The sequence below is a fragment of the Filicampus tigris genome, chromosome 17, assembly GCF_054856515.1.
Source record: "Filicampus tigris isolate MCC_2025a chromosome 17, RoL_Ftig_1.0, whole genome shotgun sequence".
NCBI classification, from domain to species: Eukaryota; Metazoa; Chordata; class Actinopteri; order Syngnathiformes; family Syngnathidae; genus Filicampus; species Filicampus tigris.
Genome location: NC_141233.1, coordinates 17,316,440 through 17,337,732, shown reverse-complemented (window position 1 = coordinate 17,337,732; position 21,293 = coordinate 17,316,440). Strand labels below are relative to the sequence as shown.

The 21,293-nt window shown below is 46.2% G+C and overlaps 2 protein-coding genes across 7 annotated transcripts; one reads left to right on the top strand and one right to left on the bottom strand.

Moving 5' to 3' along the window:
- Window positions 1-830: 830 nt before the first annotated feature.
- LOC147133811 (claudin-9-like) lies at window positions 831-3,142 on the bottom strand. The gene is made up of 2 exons (XM_086013062.1): window positions 2,729-3,142; window positions 831-1,727 (listed from the first exon to the last, which is right to left on the bottom strand). Exon 2 carries the CDS (start codon window positions 1,708-1,710, stop codon window positions 919-921), a length of 792 nt encoding a protein of 263 aa, XP_085869188.1. The 5' UTR covers window positions 1,711-1,727; window positions 2,729-3,142; the 3' UTR covers window positions 831-918.
- A 1,375-nt stretch (window positions 3,143-4,517) lies between these two features.
- Window positions 4,518-20,756, top strand: clip2 (CAP-GLY domain containing linker protein 2). Of its 6 annotated transcripts, none has more exons than XM_086012881.1 (19): window positions 4,518-4,604; window positions 5,546-5,629; window positions 6,981-7,172; window positions 9,822-10,333; window positions 11,185-11,309; window positions 11,446-11,659; window positions 12,429-12,626; window positions 12,698-12,801; window positions 13,255-13,315; window positions 14,011-14,061; window positions 14,876-15,178; window positions 15,795-16,295; window positions 16,365-16,416; window positions 16,734-16,817; window positions 16,889-17,045; window positions 17,323-17,482; window positions 17,576-17,764; window positions 18,046-18,108; window positions 18,201-20,756. In XM_086012881.1, the coding sequence occupies exons 3-19, from the start codon at window positions 7,064-7,066 to the stop codon at window positions 18,210-18,212; spliced, it is 2,895 nt and encodes a 964-aa protein (XP_085869007.1). In that variant the 5' UTR covers window positions 4,518-4,604; window positions 5,546-5,629; window positions 6,981-7,063; the 3' UTR covers window positions 18,213-20,756. The 6 variants fall into 6 exon arrangements, with proteins under 6 accessions (XP_085869007.1, XP_085869011.1, XP_085869006.1 ...); XM_086012885.1 differs by lacking the exon at window positions 4,518-4,604 and having other exon boundaries at window positions 4,613-5,629; window positions 15,795-15,950; window positions 16,032-16,295; XM_086012880.1 differs by lacking the exon at window positions 4,518-4,604 and having other exon boundaries at window positions 4,613-5,629.
- Window positions 20,757-21,293: the final 537 nt, after the last annotated feature.

Below are 21,293 nucleotides of genomic sequence, written 5' to 3'. Positions count from 1 at the left end.
TTGGCTGCCTCCGTCGTGAGGTGTTCCGGGCGTGTTCCACTGGGAAGAGGCTCCTGGGACGACCTAGGAAGCGCTGGACCAAGTCGCTGGGGAGAAGGAAGTCTGAAACGGCTACCCCTACAACTCGCACCCCAAACGGGTCACCGATACGGAAACAATACCATCCAATTCCTCGTCCAGCAGGGATGGTGTTGGCCAAAGAGCAGCAACCATCTCAAGGTCGACGTGGGACAGACGGTGACAGACTCTTAATTCACCTCAGACCGCAGGATAATAATCTGCCATTTTCCCTCCACGGTCGGGAAGCAGAAAAATGTGGATAAAAACGACCAGATTATCTTTTATTTTTGTTCCAGGTCTAAATTAGGAGCTCTCGGTCTAACAGGACTCTCGAGTCTTTGTAAATACGGGGCCTGAAGTTAGTTCTGTTGAGTCATCACACATCCAGTATTGATCCCTCTGGCTAGTGTGTGTTTAAGCTTTGTTTTTGTCCTCTTTCTGTTTGTAGGTCAGTTGTTGCTCTTTAATGGACTTTAATGTGTACTTTTACATTTGTAGGTTAGTTCGGGGAGATACATTAATCAGGCCCCACGCTAATAGCATAACGTCAGCATTTCTGGGTGGTCGACCTCAAAGCTTTATCCAGAGCCACGGATCGTAACTAGCCTTCGCGTTAGTGACATAATGTTAGCATTTTGGTTCAATATGAACGACCGCCTCGCTTTATCCCAAATGAGCATTTTGGTTTTATACGGGTGGCTGAGTGGTTTTACCCACAAACATATTAGTCGCGTAGCATCAGCGTTTCAAACACAGTTCTCTCAACAGTCTCTCAGAGCACCATTTATTTCATTAAAAGAAAAAAGAAAAACTGGAACATGAATACATCACACGTGTCCTGTGCAGTATGCCGTGACATCATACGTATCCTGTGACATCATATCCTGCCGTTAAGGGTTTCACATGGACTCCCCCGGAGCTCCCGCTAGCGCTTCGGACCAATGTGTGGCCTCTACTGTTTACGTTGATGCCTCCCATTTGCAGGGTGTTGGGATTGCGCACCACTGGCGCACCGCCTCCGCCCACCGGGTATGGGTAGCCGCCGCCCCCGTACCGCCTCCGGCGGTGTCCTCCACCTTCGTGCCCCTCACAGCAAGACATGGCCAGCATGCCACCCCCCAGCATAGAGAGCACAGCTGAGACTATGCCCAAGTAGAGGCAGTCGCCAAGCTCGTACTTGAGAGTGGCGGGGACGCTGGGACTGTAGAAGTTCTGGATCACCTTGTTGGTGGTCCAGGAGACGGGCACCAGCGTCATGAAGCCGGCCGCGAGGAAAAGGCACCCGCCCGCGCCCGCCACCCGTTTCTTGAGCTCCCCCGAGCCCTCCAGGCAGACGGTGCACTGCATGCCCAGGACGGCGATGACCAGGCCAAGCGTGGACAACACCAGAGAGACCACCATGAGGGCCCGGGACGCCTGCAGGTCAGAGGACAGAGCCAGGATGGAATTGTACGTCTCGCACTGAAAGGCCCCGGTGCTCTGATGGACGCACTCCATCCACAGGCCCTTCATGCTGCCCGACGCCGTCACAATGTTGGAGCCGATGTGTGCCGTATTCTCCCAGAAGGGGAGCACCGTGGACACCAGGCTGCCCAGTAGACCCAGCAGGCCCAGGAGGAAGCCCGCCATCTCCAGAGCTGCAGAGGCCATGGAAAAGCCAAACACTCCTGGGGAGTGACAGAAACAAATGGACAATGAGTGCACAAAAAGCCCGACCACATTCTAAAATAACTAACCGTAATCGTGCGTGTCAGTGAATTGAGGCTAACGAGCAAGCAAGATTTTTGAAACCTGTTAGTAGCGCTTTAGTTGCTAGTTAGTATCACTATTATGTACTATTGCTAACTGACTTACTGGCAACTAACTAATAAGATGCTAATCTTTCCAATTTAGTAGCTCGTTAGCTTCTGGCTATTACAGCTAAACTACTAATTAACAGTAACAAGCTGACAAGGTTTTCATGAGCAAATATAGTCGAGGCATCCATTTTGAGACCATAGAACCAACCAAGTGACTAAACTACATTCCTATTTGGGTTAGTTGCTAGTTAGCTGCTGGCTATCTAGCTAGTGGGTATGTTGGCTAGAAGTGGGTTAACTGGCAATTTGCAACTAACCAGCGAGCTAAAGTGAAGTCATTGACATAGTTACAACTACCACCGCCAGCTTTTTTGTATCTGTCTAGCAATTAGTTACTAATTAGTGTCAGTTTAGATCAAATGTACAAAAATGACAGCTACAACTATACCACCTCTGTAGTCAACTAGCAACTAACTGGCTAGTCAATATTATAACATGATTCACATCTGTTGAGATGTCTATTTAGTAGCGATCTATCTAGCCTTTTGTACCAAACTAGTAATTAGCTAATAACTAGCACCCATTTTGAGAATTGTTTATTGATTTATTTAAGACCATAATTGTTCTTGCTGAAATCTTGGGATGTCTTTGGTGGGATGTGAAATCTTGTCTTGTCTTTTATCTTTGACGTTAGTTTTATGACTTGTGAAATGTAATGTAATCTAAAATAAAATAACAAAACAAAGAAGATTGTAATGTCCCACTTTAACTTATTAAATATGTCACAAATATGTTTTCATCAGATGTAACTTTTGGCTCTATTGTAGCTAGTGACAATTTTGATGCTGTAAGAAAAAAAAAAAACTTACTTTGCACGCTGCGTGAAGAAATCAGTTGTTCTTACAGCTGTTCCTTTTTTCCAGGAGAAAAATCACTTTGTCTGTCCACTTCAACATATTTGCGGCCTTACAACCCGACGCTAAAAGTCACTTTGTAAGACTTTTAATGCATTTTCCGAAACAGGTGGATTTGAAAGGCAGTACAATGGATGTGCGCGTCTGCGCGCGTGCGCCTGCGCGGCATCCTCATCAGACGCCGGGCGTCGCCATCCGGGCCGTCACCTTCTGTCAAACACACACGACAGTTAATCATTCTCTCATTGGCGAAACAAAACAACCTTTGGCATCCTTCCCCCGGTAGCCCTCACGCGGTGCCGTAATGGGATTAGAAGGAAAAAAAAGCGGAATAATCCCGCAGTGCTGGCGAGTGCCTCATCCACTGGCTGCACACACTGAGGCCTTTATTGGGAAACGGAACAGGGACGTTATTATCCGGAAATCTTGCCATGAAAAACTAGGGAGGGACTCATTCAGCCATTTTGCCTTGTTTTATTATATCTCACAAAAAATGCCAACCAGATCAAATAGTGTATTTCAGTAAACTTCACAATGAAAACATTTTATTTGTTAGTTTGTAAAGTCCGCTTTTTTTTTTTTGCCATTTCTCAACAAAACCAATGAATAAAATAAAACATTTTTCAATTGATGACTTTTCCCCGAAAAGATATATACAACATACACTTAAAAATGATTGTATATTAACTTTTTATTTGAAATGCCACTTTTTCAAAAACATCAACACAACTTTTTTTTATTCCTCAAAACAGTTTTTTCCCACCTGAAAATATCACAACCCACCCCATCCCTGTTTTTTTTTTCTGAAATATAGTGGACAGAGAATGGATGGATGAATTCAACAGATTGATTTAATGCTTCAATTCATTGTGCTGCTCCTTCTGGTCTGGCCGATTTGGCCATCGGGGGGCAATATAATACAATTACATAGACCCAGAGAAGTGAGAATAACCAGTCAGGGATTCAGTCAGCTGGTTTCTTCGGAAAGTCGAATCTCCTAACCGTTAGCGTTTATATTCTGCACCACTTTTCCCAACCGTGGTCGTAGCGTGACAACGAGTATTGCTGAAGTAAGTAAGACATGAAACTATGTTAATTTAAATACTGCTGCCACAAAGGATCAAGGGTAATGTCTACTTTCCTTTTGTGAAGGCTGGTCAGGAGTGACCTATATTTCGAGAATTCAGACAACCTTTTCTCCAAGTACTTCTGGGTCATCGCACTTTGATAGGAAAGGAAAGTTAATCTAGCTACCTTCAGTGCACAGTTTGTGGTTTTCTTGTTAGGTACATTGTTATGCATGTTTTTTTAAGTAGCGTTTTGCTGAATTATGCCGGATGTTGATTAATAAAAGAACGGGCGGGGTGGGGGTTGACTACATATCAACCAGCCAGTTATCCAACCAGCCAATTATCCAACATGCCAGTTTGTAGGTTTTTGCTGACCTCTAGACAACATGTGGAGGAACTGCATCTAACAAGACTAGTACAGTGAAGGCATTAAATTTTTTTTTTTAATTTTTCATTCATAAATTTGTTGACTTTCCTGGTGAGTACAATGTAATAACGTTTAAAAATGAATAAAAACGATCTGTTTTTAAAACGCGAGTCACGTGATTGTGCGTAGGCATCTCCACTCGAAGCGCGGAATTGGCCAATCGCAACGCTTTTTTGAGTCCATTGGCCAATCAGGTCTTTCTAAATCTCGCCGGCCCGGAAGTGCATAACACAATATTCGGTCAATGATTGTAATCTCGCGTTTTGCCCAAAATTAGATATGAGGATGACACGTACCACACGTGAATATTTTGAGTGTTGGCATCAGTTGTAAGGTGACGAAAATCTTAACACATTTCCTTTATCAGGCCTACGTAACAATAATTCCGTCATCGCGCAAATGTACAAATTCGTCCACATCAGACTCCGATCCGACTCACTTCACTTTAAGTGTCGCTGCTCTTCGGCGCGATTTATGTATATATTACATGGTTTTCAGACAGTCTATTCAAACATTTCATTTTTGTTTTAATTCGGCATGAGTTTAATACCAGAATGGCGTTTTTATTCGACAAGATGACTGCTTTCGTTCGTGCTTATACTGGAGGTTTCCGGTTGAGCAACGCACACTCAAAGACCGTGAATGAAAGCGTCATTTGTGGATATAATGTCAGTGTGTTACAATTTTCATAATATAATAACGATGAATTATGCGGCGGATGGAAATGTATTCAAACGTTGTGAGCGTAAGGTTGAGACTTGTGTATATTAGCCAAAGAGTGGTGGCTAGTTTAAATCCCCACGTTTTTAAACTGAGCCAGCCATTGACAGTCAGGGAGGGAGGAGGGGGCAGACTGTAGTCGTCTCATCCTTCCCCCAGGAGGCTCTGCTTCCCCGGCCCCCTTTGTTCCGTCTCGCCGGTGTGGGTTGAGTCAGTCAGGGGGAGGCTGCGCTAACTCCCTCCAACAACAACAATCCAAAACGAAAAAACATCGCGGGGGAAAAGGACCCCGGAGGCAGTCACGCGAAGGCGGGTGGCGGCGCGGCGCCTTTCGGGAAGAGCGGAAGAAAGAAAAGTTGATTCTGATGCGTTCGCGGTCGCGCGCAAAAAGTCGGACAGACGGATTGCGGGGTGCGAAAAAGACACCTCGGGGAGACTTCAGGGCGCGTTTCGATGCTCGCTGTCGGGAGGCTAAGTGCTAACCCGTTGGAAGTATCCACGCGGCGGACTCTCCCTTTCTGCTCCCCTAAGCATCCATATTTGCATCCCCCCCAGCCCAGGGAGTGGCATCCTCCCTTTTCCCTGGAAGGAAAATTCCAAGTGGCTCCCCTTTATATCTGGACCCTTGTGCGACTCACTGTGAGTATTTCCTGTGGGTTTTTTTTCTTTGTTGAGTGGGGCTGAGGTGTTTTTTTTTTCTTCCTTGCCGCATTGTGCGGCTCACAACAATGGATCGAAGTGGATGCATTTTAGTGGAGGTGCGCATTATCTACCCTCCTCTCCATCCACCCTCTTCAGCACTATCAGGTGCAGGCCTCAAGATGGTGGAGGCGTTCATTTGGAACAATTAGCAGCATCCTTGACCCATTTAATAGCGCTGCATGTGTCAGCCATCACCACACAATATTGGGGGGGGGGTTAGTGGTAATCATGATATGTTTTTTTTTTTTTTTTTTTTTTTTTAGCTGTTTGGCATCCTCAGAGAGGGTTTGATGGAACAGTATTTTTCTAGGGCTGGAAATTGGAGAAACACTGCTGTGCATCACACTGCGAGGTACTTGTAATATTTGGGGGGACCTGACTGGAGGAAATGCGAGAAAATTTCATATAATACGGTTTGGTGGCAAACGTTGTTTGAAGGAACTGATGCCTTCAGTTGAAGTGCACAATATTTAAGAAGAGAAAAGTATACTCTCATGATGGACAAATCAAAATATGCGCTTTAAGTATTTTACAAAATAATGTTAGTGTAATACAATAATAAAAGTTGTATTAAATGGAGGGGAAGTTGCACTTTTGCAAGTTAATGTCATCATAAAGTTGTTCTAAGAAAAAAGGTTGTACTTTTGAAAGAACCCCCCCAGATTTTTATAAGACTAAAGTTGTAATACCACAAGAGAAGTGTTGTATTAAGTTGACAGCTAGCCATTAATTTAATGAGTGTGAGCTCGAGCTGTTGGCTAGCTTTCTGTAGCTATCAAGAAGCAACTAAATAGCTCGCTACACGTCATACACATCTGTTGATGTCTTTATTTTGAAAATGCATCCCCAAAAATGCCAGATAGCTTTCCCTATCTCAATGGCGGCTAGCCAGTTTAAATAATGTCATTGTTGTAAGGGAAAAAAAGTTAGGTGGGAATTTTAAAAGAATAAATTTATCGTTCCCTGGAAAAGGTTGTATTCAATTCCGAAAAAAAAGTTGTAAAGTTATGAGAATTAAGCATGAAAGAACTACAACGTTTTACTGTAACCTTTAAAAACAAAAACTGCAATCTTGATTTTCTTTTTTTCAGTGTACTTCAGTGCAGAACTCCATTTAAAATCTGTCTGATTTAGTATGAACCGAGCGTTTGGACATCTTCTGACATGTCCATCATGTATCTTCCAGTGATGGTGGCTAATGCGTGATTCTTGCTATCTGTTCTGCTTGACTTTGTTACTTTGAACTCCGTCCCCGCTTCCTGTCTAACAAAGTTTCCTGCGTTTCCAGCTGGAAAACATGGAGGCAGACGGTCACCACCCACTGGCTTAGTGCCTTCGCAGTCAGCCCTCGCTGCCGTTATTTTCGAAACCATGAACATGCTCAAGTCCAGCGGGCTGAAGATGCCCGGCCGCGGGCCCAAGCATTCCAGCCCGATGGGAAGGAGCGCGACCTCGAGCTCCCCCGTGCCCCCCAAAGACAGTAAGTCACTTCCTCCTCCGCTTCTTCCTCCTCCTCCACTGGGAAGACGAAGAAAATGTCTGGTCGTCATTGCTGTGGTTTGCACCGTTTACTGACTCACAGCTGTGCCGCGTGACACGCTATTTCACGGAATACACATGACGGTTGTCACGGTTACATCAGCTTTACTGTCACCCTCGTAAAAACCTTTTATTAACTGTACGCTTCTTCCTCTTGAAGGGCACGAATGATGTTGTAACGTTACTTCTTGTCATTCAAAGCAGTGTACAAGTGGCAATAATCTTACGCTTGTATTCTCAAATCTTGTTTGTTTGATCTGCAATGCAACGATGGCATTGGCAGAAAAAGGCAATCTGGAGCGGCATCATTTTACAACAGTACACGCGAGCTACTCCCATGAAGGTAGCCTGTGATTTCCTTTCTTCGAACTCTTGGTCTGGATGCCCCCCAGGTGGATGTTGGTGTTGGCCGCGCCCTCTGCCCGCCCCCGCTCGTTTGCGAGCGTGTCGCGCTTTGCCGCCCGTGCGTTGGGTGCCGCGAAGTTTTCCCGGTTTCACAAGCTGATTTTCCGAGCGTCCTCCCAGAGGTCATTTTGCTTTATTTGTGCCTCGCAGCTTAAATTGCGTCACGTTCCAACCATCCGCAGTTGGGGATCAGAAAGATAATCCGTCAAATGTTGCTGGCGGCCTCACATCTGTTCGCGAGCTGAGATCTGTGGACGGGGATGGAAACAGGACTCATGAAAAATGCGACATTAGCTAAAAAAAAAAAAAAAAAAAAATACACCTGACCTGTATGCGTTCCTCAAGTGAACTCAATTTGCTGTGCTTCGTGTTTTTTGTTGTTGTTTCGAACTGAACCTGTGCGAAAAAGCCGCAAGCGGTGTCGTCAATAACTCCAACGCGATCTTTAGCTCGGCCTCCTCCATCTGCTGCCATCCGCGGCTGGATTTGAAGCGCTTGTAAATAACCGAGGCGGGCCGGCGGCAAGAGGTGTGTCCATTGCCAACGTTGGGAGGCGGAGGAAGTTGTGTGGAGCTTTCATTGTGCGCAGACGGGGGATGAATGCCGGGTGTTCACATTGCCCGAGCACAATGGTCAAAGTGGAGGCTTGTGTTGCCGGTCTTCGCTCCGGGTTGGCTCCCTTTTTACCCGAACCCCCCTCGTGTCGCCCCGGCAACGCAAATCAGAGGCCAGGACGGTTTCGCATAACTGTTTACCATTTCCTGTTTTCTTTTCTATATATAAAGTGGTCCTCGAACCTCCTCCTGGCCCCTGCCAGCCCGAAGCGACTGATGCCCCGGGGGCATGAAGCAGGCATTCTCAAACTTTCTGGGGCCATGCACCCTTTAAACGGGAATATTTTTCATGACATACTAATTTGCCACAGGAAAAAAGTAATGTTACGGTACTAAAAATAATCTTGGAAAAAAGAAAGACATTTTGTGGGTGAAAAAGTTGTCGTCATTTAAGAATAAAGAGTCCCACAGTTCAGGTCCTGAAATAGCTGCTTCAAACCAAAATGGCCGACTTCCTGCTCACTTTCTGGCACGGGTCCTTGACACATTTTGGTGGAGGCCTGTTATGATCGACTTGTCTGCCCAATTTCAGTCAAGTTGGTGACGGGCTGATTTTGTCCAACTTTCCAGGCGTTTTGCTCATGAAATGATCGCAAAATGGCTGCTTCAAAACCAAAATGGCTGACTTCCTGTTCACTTTCGGGCATGGCTCCTTGAGGTGTCTTGGACGGATTAATTTTTGTTTTTTTTCAAACTGTTAGGGGCCGCTAGGGAGGCCCTTTTGGGCGGGTTTGCGCAGGATACACAAACTTTGAAAAATGGTTGCGACTTGTCACCCATTTCCACAACAACGGCAACATATGGCATCAATTGGGGCATAAAGCTCCAGCAATGGGGCCACGAAGCCTCGGGCAGGTCTTCGACTCGGGGTGGTGCAATGAGAGTCACGCACACACTAAACATTGCCCCAGTCGCGCGTGTGTGAAAATGGCGAAGAATGGCGGGTTGAATGGCAGATGCGTCTCGCTGACCCACTTTTTAGGCCCCAATTAGAGTCTGGGCACACAATCTGCACCGTTGTGCTGCGCGCCGACACACACAGCTCGCCGATTTTGCCGGCGCGACGCGGACAAAGGGGATTGATGAGGAGAGGCTGACAATGTCGCCACTGTTTACGGACACGGCTCGCTCTAGCGCCTTTCCTCAAATAAATGCAATGTAAACTTTTCTTCTATTTGTCTCCATATTGTCGTTGCGCCTGAGAAGAATTTCTCACAGCGGCAACTGTTTAAAGATTCGCATGGAGTAGTGGCTCCACCGTCACCAAATGACAGCAATCCTCGGTCGGCTGCGGAGTCCATTTTTCATTCCGTCAAATAAATGCCTCTCCACGACAAGAGCCCTTGGGGTAAGACTTCACCGTCAATAAATCTCCGGATATCAGCATGTCTCACTGGACCCTACAAGTAAAGGCCTCCTCAAATAAAGGCCTGACTTTAAAGACATTTCGCGCTTGAGTTAGTCACAAGCTCCATCCTCCATCTGAACTCTCCTGCAATAGACGCCGCCTTCAAATAACTCACCCGCTAGAGTGGGGAAATTGTCATCAGATTGTCCTACTTTGTCTCCAGGTGCTCCAGTCAAGCCCAGCACGCCGCCCAAAGCGTCCGAGGAGGGCGACGAGGTGGCGGGCGACTACACGGTGGGCGAGCAGGTGTGGGTGAACGGCGTGAAACCCGGGGTCATCGCCTACCTCGGGGAGACCCAGTTCGCCCCGGGCCAGTGGGCCGGAGTCATCCTCAACGACCTCCTGGGCAAGAACGACGGCTCGGTTGGCGGCGTCCGCTACTTCGAGTGCCAGCCCCTGCAGGGCATCTTCACGCGGCCCTCCAAGCTCACGCGCCAGCCGGCGGCCGAGGGCAGCGACAGCCTCTCGGCCGAGTCGCTCTCTGCCCATAATCAGACCCTGCAAGGCGGCGCGGGCGGGAGCGCCCCCGTCGGGCAGCGGGCGGGGGCGCCGCTCCGAGACGGCCTGCTCAACAGCGCCATCAAGACGGGAAACGAGTCGGGCTCCAACATGTCCGACAGCGGATCGGTCAAGAAAGGCGGCGACAAGGACCTCAGGGCTGGAGATCGCGTTTTGGTGAGCGCCTCGTCGGCTTCCACGGACGGATGGATGCGTAACTACGCTGGAAAAAAAAAAAGGACTTGCTTTTCGGTTGCACGTGATTGAAATGTGTTCTACTAACACATATCATTTGTTTATTTTGGAGGAAAACACAGGAAAATTGCATCGGCTTACCACATGTTAATCGTGCAACCGGTGTGCATGTTTGAATTAAATAAATCCAAAGGATCTTTTTTTTTTTCCAGTGTAGGAAAAATGTACTACAGTGTACTAAAATATTTGTACAACAATATTGCAACAATAAATTTTGAGGAGGGAAAAATAAAAAAATAAAAAATTTAAAAAAAAATACACAAATATTGGAAAAAGAAATCTTACAGCAAAAGTGCCATGGTAGAATTTAATACACAATATTAAACTAAGAAATCGAAGAAAAATACAGTGTGCAAATTAAAGTATTTGACAGAAGTATTCAAAAATCAAGTTTTGAAAACAATTCTAACAGTAGGGGGAAAAATACAAAAATGTTAGAAGTACACAATTAGCAAAACAAAACGAACAATTAGGCTAAATACAAAACAAATCCATTTTTTTTTTAGCCATAAGTCAAAAATACAGAACTACTAGAAGGTACAGTAATACAAAAATGTTAAGAAAAATACTATAATATGAGGTGAATTTGGTGTGATATTTTAAGTATTGTAATTTTTTCCATGTATTTCTCTCTAGTTTAATTTTCTTTTATTTCATCATTTGAAAAGATTATAGATTGTTATATTAAAAGATTATCATTGATCTAAAATAACATGAACTAAAAAAAAAAAATCATAATTGAAAAATTCTGCCTATAATGTCTTTGTTGCTAGGTGGGAGGCTCCAAGATGGGTGTGATTCGCTACATGGGGGAGACGGACTTCGCCAAGGGGGAGTGGTGCGGCGTGGAGCTGGACGAGCCTCTGGGGAAGAACGATGGCGCCGTGGCTGGGACAAGGTATAAGCCTGCGAGAAAGAAAACAAACAAACTCAAGCTTGGACCGTCACCGGCCCCTGACGCATAGTTCCTTCCGCTTGGACGGTAAAAAAAGAGCAAGCATTTTTGTCAATGTGTCTCCCCCGCCGCCCTGCAGATACTTCCAGTGCCTCCCCAAGTTTGGCCTGTTCGCCCCCATCCACAAGGTGATCCGCATCGGCTTCCCGTCCACCAGCCCGGCCAAGGCCAAGAAGAGCAAGCGCGTGGCCATGGGCGTGTCGTCGCTGGCCCACAGCCCCAGCAGCTCGTCCATCAGCTCCGTCAGCTCGGTGGCCTCGTCGGTGGGCGGGCGGCCGAGCCGCGCCGGCCTGGTGAGATAGCGGCTCCGGGAGTCCGAATGACTCGCTTGCTTTGTTACTTTGCGCCGACGAAGCACGCGCGTCCTCGAAAACAGTCAAAATGGGACGGCACCGCATTGATTTGGGTCTGAGGTACACGCCCCTTTTTTCACTTTGCTTAATTGCCGGCAGCCTTGGGTGATCGACTTTGTTCTCCGTCAGTCGTATAAAGATGGCGGCGTAAGCGCGAATGGGCGCCTTGAGTGATGGCGAACTGTCCCCGCGATTAAGCGGCATTGATTCGCTTGAAAGACACTCGTTGGCAGCAAATTCTCCTCCAAAACACAAAAGATTGTAACATATGCTCGTTTGTCTTCGGGGCACAGCGCACGCGACGGCGCGAAGTCGGGCCAAAACAATCCAACATGTTGAATATACGTACCCGATTTGAGGTCGGACGTCCTTCCGAGCGGCCCAGATCAGGCTGAGCACACCACACACGGCAGGATTGTCTGACAAGATTATTGGCCCCGAACCTCCCCTCCCGACCTACGGATGTCGGGAGGGCAGATTCGGGGCCAAAACCGGGCCGATTATCCTGCCGTGCGAACCAGGCTTAAGAAGGCACGATGCACGTTTTTGAGACAAACGCAGAGCCCCAACATAAGGATGAAAGAGTTCATTTAGAACTAAAAATATCTTTTAAAATGTCAAACACGACCCTCGAGCGTCTCTGAAAATGCTGCATCTTGTCGTCCTTTCCTACTTTTTCTCACCTGATATCGCGCCGACTGATTTTCAGCTGACGGAGACGTCGTCGCGCTACGCCCGCAAGATCTCGGGCACCACCGCCCTGCAGGAGGCGCTGAAGGAGAAGCAGCAGCACATCGAGCAGCTGCTGGCCGAACGCGACCTGGAACGCGCCGACATGGCCAAAGCCACCAGCCGCATCTGCGAGGTGGAGAAGGAGCTCAGCGCCCTCAAGTCGCAGCACGTGCAGGTGGCAAAAACGTTGGCCACATCATTTCGCTTGTGCGGGACCGCTCCATCCTGACCCCATGTCCTCTGCAGTACGTGTCGGAGAGCGAGGGCGCCCTGCAGCAAGTGACAGCCGCCTTGGCCGGCGTGCAGAAAGCGAAGGTGGAGCTAGCCAATCAGCTGGAGGAAGAGAAAAGGTAAGCTTGAAAGCAGTCGTCTGTTGCTGACCAAAACAGCAGCACCCCGGCAGGGGAAAGGCGTCAGTGAGCCATACTAAGCCTAGACTTGAATTTTATTTGGTCCCAAAAAAAAAAAAATCTTCAGAATTTGATGTTCAAACGAGCCTTCGGTACATAGGTACTCGAGTAAAGTTAAAAAGAAAGAAGGGCACAAACAGTCACGCTCATAAATATAAAATGACAACACTCACAAGGAGCACGGAACAGTTGCCAACACTGAACAAGACGAGCCGACCCGATCCACTGCATCTCCCGATGTCACTGACATCTTATTTGTCTTTTTTACAAACACGTAACAAAACATTTTTTGTTTTGGGGATGGTTGAAAAAGATGAATGGCCTTGCCGTTCATTTCAATGGAGAAAACCGATTAGCATTAGCATGTTAGCACACTCCTCTTGTTGTTTTCAGGAAAGTGGAGGACCTCCAGTTCAGAGTGGAGGAGGAGTCCATCACCAAAGGAGACCTGGAGGTAATCGGAAGTTGAGTCGTCACTTGTTGCTAGTCGGAATTCCAGGGGCTCATCCAATCATAGTACTGGCAGACAACAAGTCAGGCTTACTCATGGTCGCCACTGCCTCACGTAGCAGATAAAGGAGGGGAAGATGCAATACGGTTATATTGTGTCAAACAACAATCAAATGTGACTTCTGAAATGAGGTTTTTAACCAGCTAGCATGCGCAGAAATGACACAATTCATATGTTTACTTTTTCCTAGTCACATCGCTTGTTGCTGGGCCGAATTCAAGGGGCTACGGAATCGATTAGCTTATTTCTCATGGTCACGTCGCTTGTTGCTCTGCGTGATTCGAGGGCAAAGCCAATCAAAAGAACTGAAAGTCATGTTCATTATAGGGAAATTCGGCACAAAATGTCAGATGTAAGGTGTGATTGACAATCATTTGTAAATCACGATAACTGATCATTACATGTTTTGTAGCACGTTAGCAATGTGGCTCAGAATTTTCCCTGTCCGCTCACTTGTTGCGCAGCGTGATTGTTACAGCTCAGTGTAATCAAATTCTACAGCCCCACCTCTCGGATCAGTTGGGGCACTTTGCTACTTGCCCCTTTGTGCAAAAAATGGAGTCCCAGGTGTGAAAAATCAAAGAAAATTGCCTTTTTAAGTTTTATTTAGGTGCAGTAAAGCTTGTGTTTGCCAACAGGGAAGATGCAAGCATGACTCCACATCCTTGGGGTTGGGTAAGAGCACCAAGGTGACCTTTTTTTTTTTTTTTTTTCCCCAAACATGAAACCTGATCTGGTTTTGGATGCCACATTATTAGCCTGATACAAACTTGCTCTCTTTCCTCTTGTGTGCTGTGATGTCGTCCATCCAAACCAAGTAGTGGCTTCAAAGTAGAGAAGAACTTGGTGCTTGTTTCAAATGGATGCTTCAACTGTAGATGATCCGACAGTGACTGCGCTCTTCTCACAATTTTCCACTTTCTCGCTGGCACGTTGCAGTAATCCAATTTTGAAATGTTTGGACAGGGTTGCATCGATTCTTCTCTTTTGGCTGATTGCATTGCTTGGAAATGACAATTGATGACATTGTTGACTCTTCTCTGAAAATTATTAGTTGGGATTTGTTGACTCGTCTGTGAATGAATCAATGTGAATGCCAGCCTTGCTGCTAACTTGCTCGCTGCTAAATACATTGAAATATAATTGAAGAAAAATGACAATTTCTGATTACATTTGATTTAATAAGTATTTTTAACATAAATATCTAGAGCATTAACAAAAAAATCAATTGTTGCATGGTGCAGTTTTAATCAACATGAGTACAGAAAGTTTTGCTTTATCCATAATATAAAAACCAAAAACCACCTTCCCAATACAACAATTGTTCAATCAACAAATTGCAGGTGCCTCCAAAACTGAATGAGGAATTCACTTTACACACTTTGGCATTTGATCTGGTGTACCTAATGTTGTGGCCAGTCAAGCAGGGAGCCCAATCAGGAGCCCGTTGCAAACTTTTATTTATAATAAGTGTAAATTACTCGTCTGTTGTTCCTTTGACAGCAAACCACGGTGGAAGAGCAGAGTCGCATTGTGCAGCTGGAGGAGGAGCTCAGCCGGACCAGGGCCGAGATGGAGACCCTGCGCGATCAGCTGCCGGGCCCCGCCCCCGCCGCCACCGAGGGGCCGGGCCCCGTCGTCCCCCAAGCGCTCAACTCCGAGACGACGGCGGCGTTGGCGGCGAGCCGACAGGAGACTGAGACGCTGAAATTGCTGGCGGAGAAACAGAACCAGGAGATCTGTGAGCTGAAGCTGAAGGTCCAGCAGGCCACCAAGGAGAACATGGACATGATGGACGCCTGGAAGGTAACGAGGCAATCAAAAGCTGGAAGAAAGCCACTTGGGCGTGGAAAAGCTTGTTCATCCATGAGTTAGTGTGTTAGTTGGTCGCCCTGTGTTAGCTTAGCATCAGTTAGCCATGTGTTTGTGTCTATGTGGCCTCCATTCGCCATTTATTGCCTTGGTTAACTTAGCAACCAATTATAGGTTGGCCTCCGTTAGCCCATGAACTGCGTTGTCCTCTGTTAGCGTAGCAGTTTGGTCACAATTTTAACATCTCTGCTACGTTTTAGCATATGTTAATCACTCATTGCTCTATGTCAGTCATCCATTGACCTGTTAGTTAGCATTCTGGTATCTTAGAATCTGATAGCATCTTTGTTTTGGCCTATGCTATCATAGCGTTGTCTTCTGTTCGATTACAGTTGGTGTTAACATGTGTTCATCGTATGTTGGTCCTTGTTAGCCGTACATGGGCTTCTGTTAGCTTAGCATCTGTTGGCCACGTGTTTAGCATCTTTGAGCTTGCTTTGTTTTAGTCTGTTCAACTGTTGATCCTGTTGGTCTTTTCTCTGTTAGCGCAGCCATCTACGTTTTCAGGAAAAGGCCAGCTTTTAATGCTCTTTTGCTCATCCCTGCGCAGGCTAAATTCGACTCTCTCGTGAGCGACCATCAGCAGTCCCTGGAGGAGCTGAAGGCCTCCTTCTCCGGCGACAAGTCCATACCGGAGGGCCAAGAGCCGGGTGTCCAGGAGCTGCGGGCTGCCCTGGAGGGCCTGAGGATGGAGCACCAGCTTGAGGTGGAGAACCTCAAGGCCAAGTACAAAATCGAAGCCGCCGTCCTCACCAAGGAACGCGAGGACCTCTGCGCTCGCCTGCAGGAGGCCAAGGACCAGACCTTGGAGGAGGCCTCCGACAAACTGCAGAGGACCGAGAAGAGGCTGGCGGAGATGGAGACGCTTCAACGGGAGCGCGACAAGGGTGCCCGGGAGCTGAGGGAACGGCTGGAGATGTCCGAGAACAAGGTGTCCGACTACCGAGCCTTGCAGGAGGTCAACCAGGAGGAGATCCAGAAGCTGCAAGAGAAGCTGAGGGTGACGGCCAATCAGCTGCAGGCCATCCAGACCGACCGCCGCGAAGCTAACGTGAGCGATAACTAGCAACACTGGTATCCGCTGCCTGATTGACCGTTGTGTTCCGCTTTATTCTCACAGGTGATCGCCGATAACCATCTTTCCCACGAGAAGCTAAAGAAGAACATTGAAGGTATGGCTTACGTTTTGTGCGACAGCCCGTTTGTGGAACAAACTAGTCGGGCCTAAATTGCTGTAATTGTGCTAAATGCTTTTCTCCTACAGTAATGTTGCGACTTCTACGACAGCCCGTTAAAAGGCAGCAAACTAGTCGGTTTGCTACAATTGCTTGCCCTACTGCATTGTAACTGTGGTTATTCCACGGTTGTACTTCTAAACAGCTTCACTGTCTTGCTGTGTATCGACTCTTTCTTTGGACTTCTATGCCAGCCCATTTGGGCAGCACAGCAGTTGTCAGCAAGGATGTAAAAAACATTGTCTTCTTTTCAGAAACCATGGAGAAGCTGCTGAAAAGGGAAAAAGAAGTTTCCACTCTCACCTCCCAAGTTGAAGCCCTCAAATCTCAAATTGGAGGTAAGTCTACCAAACAACATTACACTATTTACTCAAACTCAAAAATGTTGCTGCTTTTTTCACAACGGCAGTTCTGGAGAGCAAAGTTCGCACGGGGGAAAGAAAGGCCGAAGCCCTGGCGCGGGAGAAGGTGCGCATGGAGGCGGAGCTTGAGTCCATGACCAAGAAGTCCCATGATGCCTCTGGGCAGCTGCTCAGCATCAGCCAGGAGCTGTTGAAGAAAGAGGGGTATGTTGGACTTGTTAGCTTAGCATCTACTTGCATGTTGAATGTTGGCCTTTGCTCACCATATTTTATTGTCCTCTGTTAGCTTAGCGTCTGTTCGCCATCGCTTGGTATCTTATGTTGGTCTTCCTTAGCCATACATGGTCCTCTTTTAGCTTAACATCTGTTCCCCTTGTATTAGCATCTGTTATCACGCGTTGGCGTTTGTTAGTCCTAAGCCAGCCACATTTCAGTCTCAAAATAAACTTTTGGGACTCTTTCTGTACTTGGTTCACACCAGGAGCCTAAATGAGCTCAGAGTTCTGCTCCTGGAGTCGCGCCGCCACTCTCGTGAGATGGACAAGGACCTCAACCGTGAAATGCGCAAGGCCGAGTGGAAGATGAAGGAGCAAAAACTGCAGGATGACATCAAGACACTACGGGACAAACTGCTCATGCTGGTAAGAAACCAGACACGACCCAATTTAAGGTTTGCCAATATAAGCAGTGGTAGTGCAGTAAGGGCCATATTTTTTTTCAAAACTTTACCCCAGGGCCGTGAGAGATTCTCCCCGGACCACCGCCGTCACTCCATGCTGGACCCTTCGGCTCTGGATTCTGAGGTGACACGCCTTCGCCAGCAGCTGCTCAGCACCGAGGATGCTCTGAGGACAGCCCTGGAGCACAACCAGCAGGTGGACCAGCTGGTGCAGGCCATGGGCAAGCATCCAGACAAAAGCCCGGTAAGGTACTATCTACTATTTTTCCTCAGATAGTGGCCTCCCCTTGAATGGATGCCGTACTTCAGTTAGTTGCCAGGCGGACTAATAAATTCCCCCGAAAAGTGAGAATAATTCTCCGTCAATGGACATCTCAGCATCTAGCTCCACCCTGGTACAAGTCAAGGCCTCCGCTTACGGTGACGCCTTCTTCAAATAAGACCCCAGGCACTCTATGTGGCGCAGCAAGGTCTCCTGTGAAATTGACACCTCCTTTCAAATTAAGCCTGGTTCTTCTCTTTCAGATGCACGGAGCCCACAAGTCAGCCAACGGAATTCACCGTCAGGAGCCCGACAGCACTCACGACGTCCGTATCTTTTTTAATTGACTTTTTTTTATGGTGACCTACAACCACCGGTGCTAAAAGCATCTTTTTGCTGTGGGGGGTGGTGTTTTCAGGAGCAGCACTGATAGAAGCTGAGGATGCATCAACCGGGACTCAGAGGAACGTCCGCTCCTGCAACGGACGTATCAAGTTGATACTGTAACCACGCATGGTCGCCGAAGAAGCACCTATTATCCAGTTGCAAGGACCAAGCGCTGTAAATTAAACGCCTCATGGCATTCTTGAGAGAAATTAGCTACCCGCGAAGGCAACTTGCGTTGTTTTACAATAGCAGGAATGCCTCAAATCCAAGAACTTACCACTGGGTCACTTTTGTTTGTTCTTTTATTTATTACCTTGAAATAATCTACAAAGTGACTCACAGAGAGGACAAAAAGATTCCTATGTGGTTTATGGGATTGGTCGCCATGCGAAAGGGTCTGTGTCACAAACTGTAAAATCATTAATGAGTATTATTGGGCGGACATTAAAGTGATATTTCAAACTAAACATGTCCAAAACCTTGCTGCGCCTGGGATAAAAATATGGAGTTTTTTTTTTTTTTTTTTGCTAAAAATTAAGCCATAAATTAGCCCAATGCTACACACTTTTACCTCAAGTACCCCGTCAAAAATAGCAGTTGTCGTGTTAGCCTTGCGGGATAAACCGCTTTGAGCTAATAAGAGCGACAAATAGTGTCCGAGGTACCCTAAATCTCAGTACCGTTTCTGTTTTCCATGATGACTCACCAGGCTAGGTTTTAACTGCTCCTTGCAAATCAGCAGTGGAGGAACAGTACCGGTACTCTCACAGTTTTCCATTAGTGGCCAATTCTGGTAGGGTCTAAAAATGTAGCCAGCGACTGGTGTTTTTCGTCTGGCTCAGGACTGTTTACAGAACAAGGTATCGTAGGAGTCCGTTTGGAGTGAGGTCTTCATCACAGAACTCCCGAGGTAACTGTTTGTACCTGTTTCAGACCCAGGAAGACACCAAGCTACAGTTTTCAAGCTTGGACTCTCCATGTCACAGTTCAAACAGGTGCTAAAATAAAGCACTACGTATGTCCAGATCTGGTATTGGACGGCCAAGTAACTGGTTGCACCTTTGTCAGATGCAGAAAGAGACCATGGTGTGTTTCCCATGATTGGACTCCAAATGTCAGTTCATACAAGGGCCAAAGGAAAAGTAGTAGGTATGTCCAGAGCTGGTATTAGTCAGCAAGGACTAACTAGTTGCACCTGTTCCAGATCCAGAAAGACAACCAAGGTATGGTCGATACATGATTGGACTTCTAATAGAACGGTTCATAAAGGGGTCCAAATAAAGTAGTAGGTATGCCCGGATCCAATATCGGAACATCAAAGTAACTGATTTCACATGTTCAGATCCAGAAAGACACCATGATATGATTGGACACCAAATGTCACAGTTCATACAAGAGCCCCCCCTCAACTAAAACAGTACTACGTATGCCCAGACTCATCCCCTTGGACAGCATGGAAACTGCACCTGTTACAGATCAGGAAAGACACCAAGGTCCGATTCCCACAATTAGACTCGCAATGTTACAAATGTAAAGGGACCCCAAAAAAGTACTAGGTATCTTCCCAAGATATAAAACGACAGACGGCCAAGGAAGGAGTCCAGTTGAGTCCCTCAAACTTGAGGTTAATGAATGAAGTCTTTAGACTCCAGTGTAGTTGAGGCCCTAAAAAGTATAAAGTGTGTTTCCACCACAGTGTCGCTATTGTACCTCTTAACCTATGTTGTTCCAGGGCCAAGAGGGTACTGACCTACATTGTCAAGGGTACAAAGGAGGGGACCACCCCAGTGACAAACTACCGCACCTTCAAAAGTAAACCAAAAAACACCATAGGGCTACTAATGTCTACCTGTTCCAGAGGCAAAAAAACAAAGTACTGTATTAGGTGTGTTCCACAATCTGTGAATGTCATGTGCTAAGGGTACAAGACATTGTGCCTTTTCAGGTACACTGATGTGCATTTGAGGGCTACTGTCTGTACATGTTCCAGAGCCCAAAAAGTATGTTACCAAGATCTGTTTGGCATGTACTGGCACCTACTATCAAAGGTACCACACCAGTGACAGTCAATTGTATTTTGTGGGCGTACACCAATTAGAAAGGTTCTGAGGTGCTGTTTCTACCTGTTCCAGTGCCAAATACAATCATACTGGGTATGATAACCAACACATTTGAGAGTACCACCCCAGAAACAAGACATTATATGTCTTAAAGGATACTAATGAAAACCGTAGGGCTACTGTCTGTACCTGTTCCAGGGCCAAAAAGCACCAGTGATGTCTGGAATCTGACAAAGTCAAGGATCCAAGTGTACCACCCCGGTGACAAACAAATCTACACATTGAAGCTATAAAAGTACTTTACTCTAATAATATAGGATCAGGAACACAATGACTGGTGGTTTCTTGAACTAAAACTTGCCAGCATCCAAGGTCTTCCCACTATTCTCACCAATTTTGTGGTTTTTAGTTGGCTGTCAATGGCAATAGAAGGGATCCACTCTTGTGCTGTAACAGGAACGCTCATTATCGGGATTACTGCCGCAATGCTTTCCCAGACTGACTCATTAAATATTTACAACCCACAACAGTTTTCTTCTCACTGCTTCCTGCTTCTTCACGTTTACAGAAGTACTTGAACGCGGCTTGAATGCACAGGAACAGGATGGTTGGATTTCTTCTTTTTAAATTAAAACTTGCGAGGTTGTTATCATCATAGTTTATGATATTGTTCCACGGCGCGATTTTCTAACTTTTTCACAAATGTCTCCACATATACACATTTCTTTTTTTTTTAAATTGTGTTTTTACCCTTTACATCAGAAAAAAATGGCTTTAGTTTTCGTTTTAGAATTTGAAGTTTCATATGGATTGTATAGTTTATATACTTTTTATTTTAAATAAAGCCTTCATTAAATTAATTTAGATTTGTATTTACCACAACAGTAGAATTAATTTATAAGTGAGTTACACAATTTAAACATCACAGATGGAAAAAAATCCCTCCCGTTATAAAAAGCAGCAGGTTCATAAATATGTATATATATTTTTTTTTTACATTCCTCATTTTACATGTTTTTGTTTTCACTTGAATTATGCAAATTATATATGATTTTACAATAGTT